Source organism: Mustela putorius, unplaced genomic scaffold, assembly GCF_011764305.1.
Source record: "Mustela putorius furo isolate JIRA1106 unplaced genomic scaffold, ASM1176430v1.1 tig00003845_pilon_pilon_pilon, whole genome shotgun sequence".
Taxonomy (NCBI): domain Eukaryota; kingdom Metazoa; phylum Chordata; class Mammalia; order Carnivora; family Mustelidae; genus Mustela; species Mustela putorius.
The window spans coordinates 88,780,981-88,798,645 of record NW_025421998.1 but is presented as its reverse complement, the minus strand read 5'-3'; the positions used below and the strand labels follow the sequence as shown (position 1 = coordinate 88,798,645).

General features: G+C 40.1%; 1 protein-coding gene across 3 annotated transcripts in view; it reads right to left on the bottom strand.

Annotated features, from left to right (window-relative positions):
- Positions 1-17,665, bottom strand: part of CALD1 (caldesmon 1) — a 188,669-nt gene that overhangs the window by 87,299 nt on the left and 83,705 nt on the right. For 2 of the 3 annotated variants that reach the window (XM_004741727.3, XM_013050292.2), the window contains exon 3: positions 15,067-15,176. In XM_004741727.3, the coding sequence (XP_004741784.2) occupies positions 15,067-15,137 (71 nt within the window). In that variant the 5' untranslated portion in view covers positions 15,138-15,176. Of the gene's footprint in view, positions 1-15,066; positions 15,177-15,877; positions 16,124-17,665 lie in introns of those variants that run through there. The other variant, XM_004741728.3, reaches the window with a different exon arrangement.

Below are 17,665 nucleotides of genomic sequence, written 5' to 3'. Positions count from 1 at the left end.
TCCTTAGTAATCAGAGAAACCCATGAGATGAGTTTCTTCATATCTCTAGAGAAAAGATAGGGAGTCAAAATTCCAGTGGCACAGCAAGGGAGTGATAGAATCCCAAGGAAGACATGGATGGTGTCAGTATTTGGGGAACATCACAAAGATCACTAACATTTCTGCCGCCTATAAATATCTTGGCAACGTGAACAAGATTCTGCCTTGGCACACAGATGTGAACTGAAGTAGCCATTAGCTTCTTCCTTGATTCATACTGCATACTGGTCTTTGGGGAAATAAAAGTAAGATGTAGTTTTTAATGCAGAGTTGCTCTTAATTTGGTGGGGTGAAACAGACCTATGAACAAATAAGCATATGAAATAGTCAAAATAAAAATAGTAATAATTGATATAACCGATGTTAATAATAACATAAGACCATAATCAATATACGTTTAAAGAGCCATGGGCAACTCAAGGTGGGAAATCAGTCACTTTGACAGGGGACCTCTGGGAAGATGTTTTCCAGAGGATGGCAGCCGAGCTGGGCCTTCTGGCTGAGTAAGAGTTCACCAGTTACAAGAGGTTCAGGAGGGAAAAGACAGTGGTGTGGAAGAGCATAGAATCCCGCTGAGCCTGAAGACCTTTGCTAAGTTAGATGCAAAACCAGAAAAGGAAATAACCCACAGACAGCATGGTTTAATTTTGATTGGGATAAAGCCATCATTTTAAATCTTCTGAATTTTCTCCTTAATTGATGACTAAAGGAAAGGGCAGATAAAATGGCTTGGCTTTTTCCAATCTGCAGTTGAGCCCTCTCCAGAGCGATGGGATCTAGGGAAAGTGACACGTAACATTTTACAGCATTTTCTCGGTGTCTGATTTTTGGAAGCCTAGAATGCCTGAGGGCCAGTGATATTACAGAAGATAGCCAAGCATGAAGTATGAAAATTCCTTTGGAACCCAGGATATGATCAGAATGAAACTTGCAACTCAACAGAGAGTGAAATAGAAGTGAATCCGATTTAATGAATCATACAGGCTCCTCTACATAAGAAACATGTCATGTGAACCACCCTATATGTTTTTTATGGCATCTGTTCCTATCTCATTTGATTTTCTCAGCCACCCTGAGAAGTGCTAGTTCTGTTTGACAGGTGAGGAAGTCCAGATCTGCTAGTTTTATCCAGTGTCTTCTTTTACCCTTGATCTAAAAGGTAATTTTGTGCAGTCAGAGGCACTTGTATGGGTTGGGCACAGCCAAATGCAGAGGAACAAGTACCGGAGTTGGAATAAATGACAGTTTCCAGATCTGGTCCAGGCACCGACTGCATGCTCTTCGACACGTTACCCATCAAGTCCAGGTCTAGTGATCTGCATTTGCAAACTCTTTTCCAAGAATGTAGAACAGAGAGTCTCAATTTCTGACCATAGAACCCAATGGGAGACAAGAATATGCCTCCTAGCAGTAATTGCACTCAGGAGGCGTTCTCAGGGAAAACCAGCTTCTTCCTACAGGCTATGCCTCCCCAATTCAGCTCTTCCACAGCTCTGACAAATCCCACAATGAGAGAGAATTTATGGGCAGGTTCCTGGGATGCGAGGCACTTAGATATGAGAGCATTAGGAATTTCCGTCCTGCCTCAGCCCTGAGTTTTACAGAACTTCATTCTGTTTGGTTTGTCAGCCCTGGAGCTTTTGTGGTCCTGAGACTCTCCTAGCAGCCAGGATATACTCTGAGGATGCTGGCTCGGAAAGCAGACACATATTTGGGATATTTGGCTTTCATGGTTGGGTAGGAAGAGTTATGGCCTTTTAAAAGGGGAAGAGCAGAAAGGAAGGGCATCAGGTATCAACTCTTTCTAGACCACAGTTTTTGTCCAAGGCCCTTCAACAGTAGCTTCTCATCTTCTTCTTCGTCAAGAGAGGACAGGGGTGCCTGGGTGGCTCAGTGGGTTAAAGCCTCTGCCTTCAGCTCAGGTCATGATCCCAGGGTCCTGGGATCCCGCCCCTCATCAGGCTCTCTGCTCTGCAGGGAGCCTGCTTCCCCGCCCCACCCCCCACCTCTCTGCCTACTTGTAATCTCTTTTACATAAATAAATAAATTCGTTTAAAAAAAAGAGAGAGAGGAGAAATGGCGAGGGGATATTAGATCCCCCAAAAGGGCCACACACACACACACACACACACACAAAATCAAGATTTACACAAGACTTGGTGAGAGAAACAGAAGGACTGTTCAAGGAAGGAGTGGGCAGAGGTATACAACTAGTAGCATTGCCAACAGTGACTTGGGGAAGATGGCTGTGCCATTACACCTGCCGAGGCTGCTTGTCTTTGAACCAGCACGATACCCCATCACCTCATCCTGCTCGTCTGTCTGTTCACTTCCTGCCCACTTATTTTCCACATTGCTCTCTTGAGTTCCCCAGAAAGACCTGCCAATAGTGCAAGGTTTTCTGTGGGAATCAAAAATGGGTTGCCTGCTGTTTTTCTAAGTAGGCACAGCAGAGCTATGAACTCCAGAAAGAAAGGACCCTTTCATTATCTTGTTGCTGGTGCCAGCTCTAGGAGTTACCTAGCTTTCATCTGGAGAGCCCCTAAGTATGCAACGTTCGCACTGGACAATAAAATGCAGGTTAACCTTAGGCAAATAAATAGCACATATTGAGCAATCTTCTGGAAACTTATCAGTTGGCTTCCTAAATGGTATAGGAAAATGGAAGCTTGTGAAGATGTGATACAGGATTGTCCATGTCACCCACAGTGGAAAATATGAATATTGGAAGAATTTCCTATTCTAAACAACGTGCAGTTTAAAATACACTCTCCGGAGACTCTCCTGAATGTACAGGCTCATGGGTGCTATTTATAGTGGCTGATGTGTACTTTTACCAAGATTTTTATTCCAACAAAGGAACTGTATGTGATGCAGGGAGTTATTAAAATGGAAAATAAACTCTCACATTTTGACTTAGTCCATTGGTACTAATCTCAAATGCAAGGTCAGATTTCACTAATTTAGACTAACTGGAAGAAAGGCCAGTATAAATTCTAGAATATTTTATTTATTTATTTATTTTTAAAGACTTTATTTACTTATTTGACCAACAGAGATCACAAGTAGGCAGAGAGGTAGGCAGAGAGAGAGAAAGAAGCAGGCTCCCTGCTGAGCAGAGAGCCCAATGCGGGGCTCCATCCCAGGACCCTGAGATCATGACCTGAGCCGAAGGCACAGGCTTTAACCCACTGAGCCACCCAGGAGCCCGTAGAATATTTTAAAAGAAATTCAGTTTTGGGGTGCCTGGGTGGCTCAGTAGTTAAGTGTCTGCCTATGGCTTGGGACATGATCCCGGGGTCCTGGGATCAAGCCCCGTCCTGGGCTAGCCCCGCATCGAGTTGGGCTTCCCTGCTTGGCAGAGAGTCTGCTTCCCTCTCCAACTCCCCCTGCTCGTGTTTCCTCTCTCGCTGCATTTCTCTCTGTCAAATAATAACTAAAATCTTTAAAAAAAAAAAAAAGAAATTCAGTTTTGAAAATATGTTTGAGCATACCTGCTGACTACCACTAGGCTAAGGAAACATTACAAACTTGTTTAACAGTTGCATACATGAAAATGATTTATAATTAGAAAATTAAACTTAAAAATAAGTGAATGTTTCTAAAGTTTTTTAAAAATTACATTCTTAAAAAACTGTTGATGAACACTGCTTAATAGACAACACTCTAGTGAAAAGAACTAGTAATATTCACAAAGTATGTACATTATTCCTCTTTAACCTCATTCACAGATGAATGAAAATCTACTTATACAGCCTCTACATCATTCCAACATGCTCATGTCTCATCTCCAGTGGTACTTTCTTGTATTACTGCTAAGGACCTCTGGGATCATAAAGGTCAAGAACTTGGAGTTCCTGGGTGGCTCAGTTGGTTAAGTGACTGCCTTCAGCCCAGGTCATGATCCTGGAGTCCTGGGATCAAATCCCATATTGGGGTTCCTGCTTGCCAGGAAGTCTGCTTCTCCCTCTGACCCTCCCCTTCTCATGCGCTCTCTTTCTTCTCTCCCTCTCAAATAAATAAATAAAATCTTTTAAAAAAAAAAAAAAGGTCAAGAACTTCCCTAGAAGACTTGAAAGCAATTGAGATAGATTTACCTTGACTAAGAACTTGGAATAGTCTGGAATCAAATCATTCCTGTCTGCCATTCCCACCCAGCCAGATGAAGGCTGCAAATGAAGATCTCTTGTATCTGCCTGGTCAGTGAGAAAATCAATGGGCAGAATAGATAGATTCAACATACATATTTGATAGGCTTCATTACATTTTTATTTGATTTTGATGAAAATTCTTTTGTTTGTAGAGAATTCTTGGTCTGCAAAACTTCTCCAAAGTTCCCAGCCTTACATGGCAGAGGGACCCCTTTGATCCTGTGTGTTCGGAAAGACAAACTTCTTGCACTCTCATGGAACTGTGGTCTCTCATTGACACCTTCAACTGAGTCTGGAGAGAATCTTTGGAATGCTCTGATCACAGGGTCCTAGAAAAACTATCACCTAATTCATATTTTCTTATTTAGAATTTTATTTAAAAATAAATGAATTATGGGGCACCTGGGTGGTTCAGTTGGTTAAGCACCCAACTCTTGATCTCAGTTCAGGTCTTGATCTCAGGGTCATGAGTTCAAGCCCTATGTTGGGCTCCACACTGACTGAGCACGGAGCCTATACTAAAAAAAAAACAAAAAAATTATTCAGGATACTAATTAATTATATTGATGAAGAAGCAAGGGGATGGGATTAGAGAAGGGTCAGGAGAAAGTGTCAGTGGCATTGGAAATGTTCTAGATGTGAAGCTCAGTGATAAGCTTACAACATGCATTATAATGATTTACAACTTCTGTATAAATTATATTATTTTGCATGTATCAGCTTCTCATAATTAAAATGAATACAATCACAAATTTAGAATAAAATGATTAAAAATTATTTTGTGAAAAATGGGTACATACTTTCTTTATATTATTAGTACAGTATTTATATATATGGTTGAGAGGGTTTTGGTTACTACCATAGTTATGTAATATGAAAAATAAAGTGATAATTCCACAAGGCAAAAGAAAACTATTTATAATACATGATTAACTGAGTATTAGATATATAATTTTTTAAGATAAAGACCTTGCTACATTAGATACCAAACTATCCTGTATTTTTTATCTTGATTTAAAACCAGTAGGGAAAATGAAAAAAGACTGTTAGAAATAAGGAGGTTGATTTTCTTTTCAGCAGAGAGACTTCATATCCATAATTCTGCCATCACTTTCAAGGCAGGCTGCTAAAACAGATTTGAAGCATAGTGGAGACTAGACCAAACTGTCTAATATGATAACTAAGCACATATTCATTGATTCTTGGGGATACAACCTGGAGAGGGCTTTCCTGATAGCTCCTTCCTTACCATGTCCTCTAGCCAGCCCCAAACCAGCAAACACAGGTCACATTTACTGAGCACTAGTCGAATATTAATATATATTATTTGTTTCTTTCTACCTACCTAGCCTCTATCCATCTGTCATCTATCCATCTAGTGCTACATGAAACCTTATAAGGCTGTCTTCCTCATGAGAAAATGTGATGAGAGAAGCGAAGAGTTGTCTTTTGTAACCCTGCGAGGATTCAAACCCAAATCTGAGCGATCCTGTTTTCTGGAAAGCATCAGGTCTGTGTCTCCCTTCGATGTGCCCCATCCTCTCAAAAAATGGTAGTAATAATAATGAAACACAAAATCCTCTTTAAGGAATCAAATTCGCTCTTATCTTTTACATATTTCATGAGAAAAATCCTTTGAGGGCTTTGAATTGCTAAATGAAACTGGTAAGGATGAAGAAATCCTACATAATAACTTAGTATCATAATTAAGATTTGTTTAAAGAAATCTTGCCAAGATCCTATATGCCAAATAGAAGAATCTCAAAATTGATGGCAGATAACGTTCTATTTGCAAAATCAACAGGGTTTTTTTTTTTTCTTGACTTGGCAAAGTTGGATTTCCAGTTCCTAACAATGAATTGTTTTCATTCTGCCTATCCACTTATCTTTCTTTTCTTTTCATTTTCTCTCTCCATGAAGTAATCTGACCTAATCTCCTTTTATTTAGAAATATTATCCATAGGGGCGCCTGGGTGGCTCAGTCATTAAGCGCCTGCCTTCGCCTCAGGTCATGATCCTGGGGTCCCTGGATCGAGCCCCGCATCGAGCTCCCCGCTCAGCAGAAATCCTGGTTCTCTCTCTCCCGCTCCCCCTGCTTTATTCCTTCTCTTACTGTTTCTCTCTTTCAAATATATAAATAAAATCTTTTAAAAAAGAAATATTATTCATAAATTGTTTTCAAATTAAAGAAACCCACTCTACATATAATACTTTCCAGCATATATACTTTCCCAGAAGTATGCTCAAATGTCCTAATCGATAGCCAGAGCACTTGTTCCAGACAGCTCCATTCATTCAGGGAGATGAATAACGTACAAGAAGGCTTAGTTGGATGATCTTGAGAAAGTCAGCATTCCTATACTCAAGTTCCGTAAAATGAAACTTTTACAATTCATTAGGTCAGGGATTCTTGGCCCAGCGTTTCACGGGCCCCCAGCAGGTCTATGGGTGGAGGTCCATGATGCCACTGGAAGTAAGTGCCAAGTTTTGTGGGTACGTGTGTGCATTCTTCTTGGAGGAGGGTCTACAGCTTTCATCAGAGACAGAGTAGTGTGTGGTCCAAAAATGAAAAAGTCACTTTCCATTGCAGAAGATTATCTGTAAGGTCAGTGACAGCCGTAAGTTTTTATGAGTGATGATGTGACTAAGTCCCTATCCTAATGGTGACTATAGTCTTATTGGGAAAAATACAAAGAAAAGCCAAGAGCAGCGATGCCAACAGCCTTCCTTGGCTTGAGGGGGGAAAACTTGATCTTCTCTGTTTCTATTTTTCTGTGAAATGGTAATAACACAGAAGAGTTTTAGAGGGCAAATAAAACAATCACTGTGTCTACATATGCAAGCAAGTCACCCGAATAAGCATAAAGAACACTTCAATTAGGCCCCCAATTCTCATTTATAGTTTGTTGCTTTGAATGTTTTTTCCCCATCTTAGGGAGTTACTCTGGCATTGTAGAGAAGATGGACCTTCAGTCAAGACAACCAGTTAAAACTGAAACATGAAAAATTCCATTGATCTATCTGTTAGAGTAGAAAAGCTTTGAGATTTGGGGCAGGCAGAACCGCACTACACTCCTTAGCTTTATGAAGTTGGACACGTTACTTAAACTTTCAGCTCTACAGATGCCTCAACCATGAAATAGGGACAGTAATACCCGGGTCTGCTCTAGGATAAATGTTTGTTGCCTTCCCCTGCATTCCTATGTTGACATCTATCCCCCAGTGTGAAGGTACTTAGAGCTGAGGTTTGGGGGGAGGGTGATTACAGCACGGGGATGGCATCCTCATGAAAGGAATAGGTGTCCTTGTATAAAAGCGACCCCAGAGAACAGCCCTGCCCATCCGACCATGTGAGGACACAGCGAGAAGGCAGCTGTCTAGGAACCCGGAAGCAGAACCTCATAGATCCTGATCTTGCTGGCGCCTTGATCTTGGACTGCCCAGCCTCCAGAGAGGTTTCTGTTGTTTATAAGCCATGCCATCTATGGTATTCAGCCTGAACAGACTAAACAAGGCATAGGGTTGTTGTGACAATCAAATTATGTAAGGTAAATAGAGTGTACCGCTTAAGCTGGCACTTGGCTGATAATGAACAAAGACAGTTCCTTCCTTATAACACTGGATGAGATATTTGGCTGATACTCTTTTCCATTTGAGAACTACTTTGCTGAACTGAACTCTTTAGGTAAAATTCTGAGTTTTTACACACTTACTGTTTTAAATAAAAAAACATATCATTAATGAATTAGAAAATTAACCACATGGCTAGTCTGTGATTTTTAAATCTCATATAGCAATTACATTTGTGCAGTAGACTTAGATGGAACCAAAGATTAAATTCTTTTTTTTTTTTTTAAATTTTATTTATTTGACAAAGAGAGAGAGAGCACAGCAGGGGGAGCAGCCCAGGGAGGGAGAGGGAGAAGCAGGTTTGCTGAGCAGGAAGCCCTACGCGGGGCTCAACCCCAGGACCCTGGAACCATGACCTGAGCTAAAGGCAGACACCTAACAACTGGGCTACCCAAGCACTCCAAAAAGATTTAACTCTTTCCCAGCCTCAACAGAAACATCTTAGCAACTACTGAGATCAGCACAGGAGAGAAGCTTTGCAGTAAGGATGCGGCATATCATAATGAATGAACTGACATGAATAAAAATTCAAATTCAGTAAAATATTATTTTGTGCCAAAGATACACTAAAACATTAATATGGTTTTAATAATAACATCTAACATATATTGAGCATATAGTATGTACCAGGCTTGTGTTAGTTTCTCTACACAGGTTAACTAGTCTAATCTTCACAGTGACTATGAGGCAGAATAATTATTCCCATTTTTATACATAAAGAAATAGAAGCAAAGTATGTTTAAGTAATTCGTCACAAGGCCACCCAACTAGTAGTTGTCAAAGTTAGGATTTGAACTCAGGTCTGTCAGACTTTGTCGCCCATATGCTTAAAAAACACATCATTCTGATTTTCCTCAGGTGACTAAAGACTGATAAATTGTGTCACACACACAGCCTATAAGAAAAATTCACTAATTTAAGTGTCAAGTGTACTGATATATATCACAATTTTCCTAATATATATATATTAGGAAAATTTCCTTCTTAAGAAAATTGTGATAGATATATATATATAGAGCATATATTGAGCATACTATATGCTCAATATATATATATATATATATATATATATATATATATCACAATTTTCCTAAGAAGGAAGTTATAAGTCAGCATATGAGGTCCTCAAGAATCTAGATTTTCTTTGTACACCTGAAACTAAGAGCACTGTATGTTAATTACACTTGGATAAAAATATGTTAAAACATTTTTTTTAAAAGATTTTATTTATTTATTTGACAGACCAAGGTCACAAGTAGGCAGAGAGGCAGGCGGGAGTGTGGGGGAAGCAGGCTCCCGGTTGAGCAGAGAGTCAGATGCAGGGCTCGATCCCAGGACTCTGAGATCATGACCTGAGCTGAAGGCAGAGGCTTTAACCCACTGAGCCAAACAGGTACCCCAGGCTGAGAAAAACACTTTTAAAAAGAATCTAGATTTTCAAGTTCCATTGAATGGCTGCCATGTTGGGTAGAGCCTTGATGCTCCACGCCACCTTAAAGCGGGATACTTTAGTGGCAGAGGAATTTACTAGGCTAGTGGAAACTGGTTCAAGTATGCCATCTTCACCATTTATAATCTCACCAATTATAAACTGACAGAGAATAAATAATGTCTATTTAGAATGAGAGAGAACACGAGAGGGAGGATATGCATATGTATATATATTTTGATTCTTTATGTGGCTGGACACAAACAAATAAGCAAAGATCTCTCAGGTGAAGATTATCCATCTCATTTTGTCCGTGCCCCCACATTCAAGTGGGGCTGACCCTAAATAATATCAAATAAATATAAAAACTTTACAGAAATCATTTAAAATCTCTTTCAAAAAATTAATTGAAAAGAACTTTTAACTCAAAGCAGAAATGTAGATACAAGTCCTAACACTTGTTTTGCCCCTTGGAGTGACTTGAGAGGTGAAGGATAGTTTTGAACAAATTTAGATGCTCTAATAATTTAGACAGTTCCAAAGGAATGTTTTATTTCATTTCCTAATGAGAAATAATTTTCTGATTACAGAATAACAAAAAATTGCATTTGAAAGATTCTGATTTAAAATTTCAAGACCTCAATGCTAAGCACTGTAAATAAGAGCATTTTTGTGTTTGTGTATCGTATAACCATTGATTGGCTACACTATTAAATCAGGTAAAAACCTTTTAGTGTCCAAGTCCTGGGAGGGAGCTACTTAGACTCAGTGGATTTAAAAAAATTGTTTGTTTTTCTACTATAGTAAAAATATTTACTTTCAAAATGTCTAATCATCAGTGTATTTCAGAGGCTCATAAAAATGTATGAATGAAGACAACAGCAAGAGTGTTTCCATTCTCTTTATTTATGTCTTTGAGCCTCTGAATCTGATAACGCCACTCTACAATAGGGGCCTTTCTTCTGATCAAAAAGAGAAACTCAGTGTTGGATGTGGACGGCATGAGCTGGGAATGTAATGAGTTCATGTCTTGAAAAGTGGGAGAGCTGCTTGTTGTGTGAACAAGCCCAGCACTGGGAAAAGTGTGACCGACTGAAGACCTCATGGAGAAAACTTCACTGCTGGTTTCTCAGCAGACAAACCCAAGCTCAAAACCCTTTTGGCAACATGTAAAAGAGGAACTCCACCGGAATGGGTGTCAACTTTTGTGGCTGAGACACCATCTAGCAGTCCTTCCTTGAGCCCTGATACCCATCACCTCCACTCGAAATTCATCACTAAGTAGCAAATTCCTGCTCTTCATTTTGCCTAAGGTTCCTGGAGCCTCTGAGGAGTGCAGAAAGAAAAACTTCATATTTTTTATTTTGTTCTGTTTTATGGTAAATGTAAAATAGTATCTTTAATTCTTTGTGTGTTTTGAGAATCAAATTAGATAAATATAGTAATAATTAATAAAGATGCTTATTGAATAACACTCAATAGACAAAAATAATCATTCAGGAAGTGGTTAGGTAATAAATACTAGGTAATTAGTACTGTGTTAATACCTCCATGTATTACCTTTGTTTTCCCGCAAAAGCACGATAAGGTGAATATTATGTCCCCCATTTAAGAGAGGAGAAAACAAAGTTAGAAATACTGAATAATTTTTAAGCTCATTTGGGTAATTAAGTGGTAGACCTGGGATCTGAAAGCACAGGCACACCCTTGACTACTAAGCTCTACTGTTTCCCACTGCTAATGCCTTCTTGTGTGTCTTCATTTATATAGGACATATATGTTCTACTCAGACATACTGACCGCTGGTGCTGTAATCAGTCCATCTTTGCCAGATATATATGAAAGGCCCAGCATTTTTTTCTACTTCTACTTTCTACTTGAGCAGGAAAAGAGCTGAATTTGACCCCTTCGAAAATATTTCCTCTTCCCTACATTTTCCCCCTTGAAATGTATGTATGCCCTGATGATACAAAAGCACCTGCGTAAATCATCCAGGGTAAGATGGATTAGGTATGCAGATAGGAGAAGAAATGGAAACACACGAGTCAAGGGTTAATGAAGATGCACACAGGCCAGTGGAAAACACATTTAAGACGCACTGAGAAACACAGAGACAAAGGCAGAGAGGGACTGAAATAAAAGATAGATATAGGAAGGGAAGCAGAATAAACACATTAATTTTTTTATCTCATGATATAGATGAAAAATAAAGAGCAAAACTATTATTTGTTCAAATAGGTAACTACTTTAAAAATACAGTTTAATTTAAGGTGTGTACAAATAGTATCTTTTACTTAGAAACAATGCACTTAGAATTTTCACTGATTCCTTGTTCAGTCTATTTTGTCTATTGCAATGTTTTTGCCCCTTTTTGCTCAAGATTGCTCTGAAGTTACTAATCCACCAAGGATATGAGCTTTGTGACTATTGGGATACTGCTTGGACTGGGACCACTTATCCCTGTGATTCAGTGTAATACCTTGTGCTTTATAAAGAGTCAATACTTTTTTTTTTTTTTTGATGATGATGAAATGAAGTACTTCCTTCTACCAAATCATCTTAAGGACTCAAGAATGATATAGCCAGGGACGCCTGGGTGGCTCAGTTGGTTGGACGACTGCCTTCGGCTCAGGTCATGATCCCGGAGTCCCAGGATCGAGTCCCGCATCGGGCTCCCAGCTCCACGGGGAGTCTGCTTCTCCCTCTGATCTTCTCCTAGCTCATGCTCTCTCTCACTGTCTCTCTCTCAAATAAATAAATAAAATCTTTAAAAAAAAAAAAAAGAATGATATAGCCAAATGTAGGACAAGGACAAGCTGAGTAACAAAAAGATGCGTAGGCTAAGGGAAGGACAAAGAAGGGAAGGATGTATTTGATGGACCAGGCTCATAGTCAGGCTATGGAAAGCCACATGATTTCAAAGAGCCCAGATGAGAACCAGAAGAGCAAGGTGGGTGTATGACGGTCCCGGGGCATCGTGATGCAGTGATGGCATTCTGGTCCCAAACCCGTGAAAGCCAGCAAGGCACAAAACGTACGGTTAGCTTTTTAAATAACCTTTTAAATTTATTCTGAAGAATGAAATGTGTAAGAATCTGGGTTGTTTTAATTTGTGGTTATAACATCTGGTGAACGTACAAGTTTTCAATTATTTATCACTGCAAAGCTGAACTGCACCTGCTCGTCAAGCCCAATAACAACTACTTGAAATAACAGGGTATTTTTATCTGGAGAGCCTTTGTGTGCAGGCAGTGGAAGTCAATAGACTTTCTCTTCTCTGTGGTGTCCCTTTCCCCACACTGTCTGCAGGGGTATAGCATACAAAGGGCACAAGCCATCTTTAATACTTTTTAAGGAGTACTGGGGTATAAATTATACTTGAGGATATAATATGTAGTGTCTTGATCATCACTTGGTTTTGACAGGTTGAAAGCATGAAGCATACTTTTCCCAATTCTGTCATTCTGTTGGTTTACCCTCAGTGCCCAAAATAGGGCTTAGAACAGAGTAGATGCCCACTAAAAATTTATGGGAAGTGTGAATGAATGAATCTGCAGCTCTGAGCCTTGAGGCCACTCTATTTTTATTCCACCAGCACTCCTGGTCTAGGTTGAGTCCTTTCTTTTAGTTCCCTAAATCCAAAGGCCATTTAGGTCTTCTCTAGTCTGACCCTGGGAAATTATGTCTAAGGCCACAGGGTCACATTTTCCAAAATGCAAAATGCCTTACTGTTTTAAATAAAGTAATATATGACCATAGTGAAAAAAAAAAAGTTAGACAATACCAAAAGCAAAAGGAATGTGAAAATGACCACCAATCCCCTAGAGAAAAACCGACTCCTGCTACAGATGAGGAAGCCAGGGCTAAAGATAAAGGAAGAGGGATTTGCCCAGGGTCTTCTATGTCCTTTATCTTCAGATCAAAACCATGAATTTGGATGGTCCCTGATTTTTGGCTCAGGCCATCTGTTTCCTGTACACACCCTGAACTTTACCATCAAAGTTGGTTGGACCATAAAACCTGACCTTCACTTTCCCATAAGCCATCAGATTTTATAAAATCCTAAAGAGTAAACACGGATTTATTTAACACATCACAGAATAACAGACCTAGAAGGTTCATCTTGAAACATGAAAAGGTAAACAGTACAAGTGTAAGGAAACAGTTAAATGCTTCCTTTGGGAAAAAAAAAATAAAGAAAAGGAATCAGATGGAACATAATACCCCAATTAGGATAAATTTGTATAAATTTACTTTAGATTATTAAGGGTACCTAACTAAGCTTCACTGAGTACATTCCTTTAATGACTAACTTTAAAGGAAAATATGTCCTTGTACACAAAACAAAAAACTAGAAGGGATGAACCAGATGTGTAGAAAATTCTTAGGCAAAATTCTGGTTCTAAGGAAACCAAGTTTGTTCACTGTAATTAGAGTATTTGAAATCACAGCAATTTGGTATTAGTGCTCCTTGCACATTGATTTCCCATCTCCCTGCTCACCTAGAAAAGCAAAGATGCTGAAGATACTGATCTAGCCTGATGCCCAATTTCCTGTCCTCATTCCTGAGTCCCTCTAGCCCCAGACGCTGGCCTGGTCTGTTTTTTAATCTTGCTATATGTTGGTTTCCTAGAAAGCCATGAGGGACATAAAAGCAGAAGCACACCTATGTGTATCTCATCACTGCTCCCCCTGTCCCTAACACAGACATGGAAATTTGGTTGATGCTTAATAAATATTTGTTGGGTCAAGGTATTCCATTGACTTTCAGTTGGATCGAGGCCATGTAACACATCACTGGGAAGAGTAAGAGGTATGGCCCCCTGGGCTCGGAATTGCCTGTAAGATGGTGATGGCCGCTCAGCATGGATGCTCTCCTTAGTTCTCCCCATGTCCTTGACACTTTTGTCTCCTCTGATGGCTTCTGTTACGTCTTTATGACCTCTCACTCTCCCTACGCTTGCTTTCTTGACATTATCACTACTGTCCACTTGCCACCCCACACTGGGTGTTTCCAAACTTATCCTCTAATAATCATTTCTTTCCCTTTCTGAAAAAAGATAGAACATTTCTATCTCCAAATGCCTGGAGAGAATCTCCATTTACATGTGGTTTCTCCCTGAAATAAAATACTTCCCTCTTGCCAGGTACACCCAAGAATGCCTACTCTGTCTGATCTAAGTCACATTATATGTCCTTTGCCCTGAGGCCCAAATTTTACAAGATGCATTTATGCCCCATACCTCGTATGTCATTGCTTCACTGCCCCAACCTGTCCTTGAAGTCACCACAACAGAGGCCTCAAACAACACAACAGCTTTCAACTAGACTCAGAATCTCCATTAACTATTAACCTTTAATATGTGGATTACTGGATTTGGTTACTTTTCTAATAAGAATAAAAATTTGTCACAAGATCCATCTGGGTCTTATAGCCTTTATATTTTTAGACCAAAGACTCCCATTTCCTAGTTGGTTTCATAGTCAGCATTTGTCATTTTTTCTGTCATTTCAACATTATAACTGCTTTTAAAACTTTTATCCACACATTGCCTTTGTTATTCAAAAATTCCAGTGTAGGCTCTGACTTAATGCAACTATTTGCTTCCTCTAGAATCTCTCTCTTCCTTGATGTTGGTTTTCTTTCTTTCTTTTTTTTACACAGCATTTAGAATCATAACAAGAGAATTTTCCATAACTACTTTGGCAAACAGTTTAGTGTGCAATATATTTGGCTCTTCAGAGTGATGATCTTTGGAGCATGAAACCAGCACTATTAGTAACAGAATACAAATACTGTCCAACTTAGGTCCTTACCTTTCTGCTTCCAGACGCATCTCTTCCCGCTTTTGCCTCCTGAGTTCTCTGCGACGTTCAAAATCATCCATGGTGTGGCTTCAGGTCTAGGGAGACAGGAGAATCTGGACCTAACAGGGAGGAGGTAGGTCAATATCACAGATGAATCAAAGTGTTTCCCATGAATCACTTTCAGCTTTGGCCCCCTGCCATTTCTTCACCCTCTCTCTTCTTCTTTACTCTGAAGAAAAACACCTTAGAAGGCTGGCAAGGTGGCTAGTGACCAATTTCTGGCTCCGGAGCTGAGTCCTTCATGTACTAAATTGAGTCTCATTCATGAAACTTACTTATTAGAGACAAATAAGTAAAGATCCCAGGATTACAGTTAAAAATCAATAAGTAAAAACCTCAGGAGACAGAGAGACTTTGAAGATTTGAAATCCTGGTAAAAACACTTAAGAGCTACTGAATGATTTTATTCTTTGTAACTTTCTGAGCCACAGACAAAGGTTATGAAAAAGTGAACAAAGAAAGAGGAAAAGAGAAAGAAGAAAAAAAGAAGTGGCGCAAAAAGGAATATGTAGGTACTAAGAGAAAAGGAAAAGGAAAAGAATGAAAATAGTAATAAAATAATAGAAGTATCCAGGCATAATTTGTATATTTTGAAAGAATATTAATATCAGAATGATTTAAAAAAAAAAAAGACCACAACAATAATACCATGAATAAACGTAAGTCAGCAGCATTTTTAAAAGCAGTTGCAGATGATCAAGCTGTTTCAGAGCTCCAAAGTCCCGGCTCTTTGTGACCAAACCGTTTTATCCTCTCCTACCTCCTCCGTGATGGTTTTAATCCCAGAAAGATCTTCCCTTTCCAGCTCTTCAACTGAGGAACTCGCTTCCCTTGCGCTCCTGTGCCATGAAGCCAAGGATTCCAGAATTCCCCTGCAGCCCCCAAACCCAAAATGACTACCAGAAAAGGGGAAGCGGGCTCTTTTTGTCCTTGCTTTGTTTACAGAGCTGTCAGTGGTTAGTTAAACTCGGCCTGGAATCTGGCATTTAAGGCCTGCTTGAAGATTGTTTCCTGTGTGGAGAGGGAGGCCTCCACTTCCTCTGGAATCCTAGACTCTCTGCTGCACTCAGATCACAAAAAATATTTTCCAGCCCTTTCTGTGCACACGAGACGAGCCATTTGCCCTGCGTAGGAAAATAAGGAGCTGTGCAAAACGTAAAGCCATCGCCTAATGAGATTTTTGCTTGAGGGGTGCAAAAAGCAAAACTCGGGAGTTTGAAGCCAGGCTCAGAAAGTATCCTAAATAAATTGTCAGATTCTTTAATTTTTCAAGCATTTTCCCCTGAAAAAAACTCACAAAAACAAAAATAAAATCTCTGCCAACAAAAACACAACTACGCAATGTTTGCATTTTTCCCCCTTTCTTATTCCTCAGGGTATTATTTATACTGCTTATAAATCTTTAAGAAATTTGAATTTTGGTGTTTATTGGGAATTTTAAAATTTGAAGGTGTTTCTCCATCTTACTCTTAACAAGAGTACTTTCTAAGTACTTTGCTGGTTATGAAGAAAAGAAACTGTTTTCCTTTACTATTTCATCAACCATAAATATCTTTTCGTTTTCCAGCTTGATCTCTCCATAGTTATCAGAATGGACAACAAGTGATTTGAGCATCCCTTAAGAGGTAGTGGTGGTGGGGGGGGGGTGTCTCCGCCCCCCCGCCCCACCCCCAAGTGGGCTCCCATTCTGAGTGCAGTGCAGGAAGAGAAGGGCCCTATGGGCAGTGGGACTGAACTTCGGGGACTTGAATCCTAGATGCAGGGAGAGAGTAAACTCTTCTCATCCCTTTTTCCGTGCAGTCTTTTGTTGTAGACGAACCACTTGGCTGATAACTATAGCAACAGCAAACAGAAATGGGAGAAAGAGGTCTGTCTGTAAGTAAACAATTTAACTTTTTTTTTTTTTAAGATTTTATTTATTTACTTGACAGAGATCACAAGATCTCTCTTGAGAGAGGCAGAGAGGCAGGCAGAGAGAGGAGGAAGCAGGCTCCCCAGCGAGCAGAAAGCCCAGTGGAGGGCTCCATCCCAGGACCCTGGGATCATGACCTGAGCGGAAGGCAGAGGCTTAACCCACTGAGCCACCCAGGTGCCCTCACTTTTCTTAATTTATCCAAGTATCTTGAAAAGCATCCCCGAAACCCTCTGCTCCTTCCTCCCCCAAGCTCTGTTGGCCTGTGGGCTGCTTGGTTAGTAGCCACGCCTTGAGTTCCCCAGGCTACACAGGTGTGCAGGTGCTAACAGCAGCGAAGTCAGTACCCCCAAGCAGGCTGGGGACACGCACTGTTGCCAGAGCCTGGCCATGTCTCGGAGTGCTCACAGGGCGGGGAGACTGAGTAAGAGCATGTGGCCCCTTTGGCTGCTCGCCCTCCCGGGCTCTCTCCCCACGCAATTTCTTCTTTGGTTACCCATTGTTTCCACCTACTCCTCACCTTTTAGTACTTACTTGGGTGCTTTTTGTTTTCTTTCCCAGCCCTAGACAAAGTCTATCTGTCCATTTATTCATGTGAAAGCTGCGGAGCATGTACGTGGGGGCACTAGGGGTGGG